General features: G+C 43.9%; 1 protein-coding gene across 1 annotated transcript; it reads right to left on the reverse strand.

Annotated features, from left to right (window-relative positions):
• Positions 1–596: 596 nt before the first annotated feature.
• On the reverse strand, positions 597–1814 carry LOC124288429 (putative protein CRIPAK). Its single transcript, XM_046724980.1, has one exon. It carries the CDS (start codon positions 1812–1814, stop codon positions 597–599), a length of 1218 nt encoding a protein of 405 aa, XP_046580936.1.
• Positions 1815–3105: the final 1291 nt, after the last annotated feature.

Raw genomic sequence — 3105 nt, forward strand, 5'->3', positions numbered from 1 at the left:
CTTTCTTTACAATTTGTCATCACCTTAATTCAGAAATTCTGATTTGTGTAAGTGTAAACATACATATAACATTGTCATATCCTCTTTTTGGGTGCACATACCATGCCAACAGGGTGTACGCATCATGCCTTCATGACATACATACTGTGCCAACACAGTGCACATATCATGCCAACAGGATGTACATACCATGCCAACAGGGTGTACGTATCATGTCATGACATACATACCGTGCCAACACAGTGTACATACCGTGCCAACAGGTGTACGTATCATGCCATCATGACATACATACCGTGCCAACACAGTGTACATTCTGTGCCAATGGGGCTTACATACAGCAAATAGTGTAGGATGGATTGAGCAGGGTTAAATTTGGTTGTTGTGAAACGCCGCACTCATCAATATTCCAGCCATATGGTGTAAATAATCAAATCTGGACCAGACAATCCAGTGATCAACAGCATGAGCATCGATCTGCGCAATTGGGATACGATGACATGTGTCAACCAAGTCAGAGAACCTGACCACCCGATGACGTTAGCCGCCTTTTACAACAAAGTCGGGTTGCTGAAGACCAATTCTAATCGAGATCTTCACGGGTCTCTTGAGCAGGGATGTAGCACAGACAGAGCAGGGACGTAGCACAGAGCAGGGATGTAGCACAGACAGAGCAGGGATGTAGCACAGACAGAGCAGGGATGTAGCACAGACAGAGCAGGGATGTAGCACAGACAGAGCAGAGACAGACAGAGCAGGGATGTAGCACAGACAGAGCAGGGATGTAGCACAGACAGAGCAGGGATGTAGCACAGACAGAGCAGGGATGTAGCACAGACAGAGCAGGGATGTAGCACAGACAGAGAGGATGGATAGCAGAGCAGGGACAGAGCAGGGATGGACACAGGGATGTAGCACAGACAGAGCAGGGATGTAGCACACAGACAGAGCAGGGATGTAGCACAGACAGAGCAGGGATGTAGCACAGACAGAGCAGGGATGCACAGCACAGACAGAGCAGGGATGTAGCACAGACAGACAGAGCAGGGATGTAGCACAGACAGAGCAGGGATGTAGCACAGACAGAGCAGGGATGTAGCACAGACAGAGCAGGGATGCACAGCACAGGGATGTAGCACAGACAGAGCAGGGATGTAGCACAGACAGAGCAGGGATGTAGCACAGACAGAGCAGGGATGTAGCACAGTAGCACAGACAGCATGTAGCACAGACAGAGCAGGGATGTAGCACAGACAGAGCAGGGATGTAGCACAGACAGAGCAGGGATGTAGCACAGACAGAGCAGGGATGTAGCACAGACAGAGCAGGGATGTAGCACAGACAGAGCAGGGATGTAGCACAGCAGAGCAGGGATGTAGCACAGACAGAGCAGGGATGTAGCACAGACAGAGCAGGGATGTAGCACAGACAGAGCAGGGATGTAGCACAGACAGAGCAGGGATGTAGCACAGACAGAGCAGGGATGTAGCACAGGCAGAGCAGGGATGTAGCACAGACAGAGCAGGGATGTAGCACAGGCAGAGCAGGGATGTAGCACAGACATAGAAGAAATGTAGAAGGGATATAACGGTGATGTAGCAGGGACGTAGCAAACATGGAGCATGGACGCAGAAGTGTTGCAGCAGGGATTTAGCAGAGACATAGAAGGGACGTTGCAGGGACATAGCAGGGATGTAGCAGGGACGTAGCAGCTTTGAAGCAGGGACAGAGCAGGGATGTTGCAGGGATGGAGCAGTGATATAAAAGAGATGGAGCAGTGATGTAGCAGGGACGTAGTAGCAATGATATACCATGGACGCAGCTGGGATGAAGCCAAGATGCTTATTACACCAGGAAGTTAATACGAAAGACATTAATTATACCCCTGCAATACCATTACAATGTCCACATTGTTCATTTCGAACCAATCACTGCTAAGTAAATAGTGGATGTTTTGGGACACATAAAACAATTTGTATGAAAGGCGATTAATCTTAATACATGCTTCCACATAAACATGAAATTATGTTTGACATTTGATTTATACCAATGTTAAAGTAGATGCTGTTTTAGATCTATCACCTTTTTCAAATGCCATTTATTCTTGGGAAACTTCCAACCTATTTCAAAAGCAAATGCATTATAATCAATTTGATTGCCTTTCAGAAATGGGTTGAGGAGGAGAGATCCTGATTCCAGCAGACATATGTAACATATGGCTCAGATATTGCATGGTTAGGTGTCTGTACTGAGATCAGTTCAGTTCAATCCTCCCAAAGTTAAGTGAATACAAACCACTAAATCACAGTGAATTCATTGTGCTTTGTCCATCTTGGATACCAGACTGACAGACTGAGTAGGGTTTAATGCCACTTTTAAGACTATTCCAGTTATATCATGGCAAGTCAGCATGATGCTGGAGCAAATTTTTTAAGTCAAGTGATGCAGGTCTCTGGCATTAAATGCTTTTTTGACACCCACGAGCACAGGCACAGATTCTGAGAACCTGGGAATATAATTGGGGCTAACAAGTATTCAAACTCACTCTCAAACCAAAGAAAGAATCGTCACATCATAGAGTTTAAAGATATGAAAATCGATTGTTTAAACAAAATGATATTTTTTATATTCTCTAGTCACAAATTAATATTTTAATATCTCTGATTGAACAACTGTGTTATAAAATGGTATTGATTATGAGATTTATTGTTTTCCTTCCATCCTCGCTAAACCATACTTCTTTTTTGACAATTTGATTTTTAGTATATGGAAATCCCATTCATCGAAAAAGAAATAGTTGAGAAAATGGCAAAAAAAGCAATAAGATTCTGAAACAACTTTATGTGGGTGCTGGAGGTGCTGGAGGCAAACAACATTGTGAACAGGTCAAGTATAACGTGGACCATTCTGGGATTCGAACACAAGACCACATTTTACTGGCAGGGAGAGGCATGCTGAGGTTTGCACTGCTTAAAGTAACCACATTCAAGAGGGGGTTAAAACATAAACAACATTAAAAAAGAAATGACATAATTTTTCAGAAATGACAAAATATTTTCCTCATATTTTCCAATATTAAAGCAGTCTTTTGACAATGACAGACAA

The sequence above is a fragment of the Haliotis rubra genome, unplaced genomic scaffold (assembly GCF_003918875.1).
Source record: "Haliotis rubra isolate DU_JTF1 unplaced genomic scaffold, ASM391887v1 Scf1, whole genome shotgun sequence".
NCBI lineage: Eukaryota > Metazoa > Mollusca > Gastropoda > Lepetellida > Haliotidae > Haliotis > Haliotis rubra.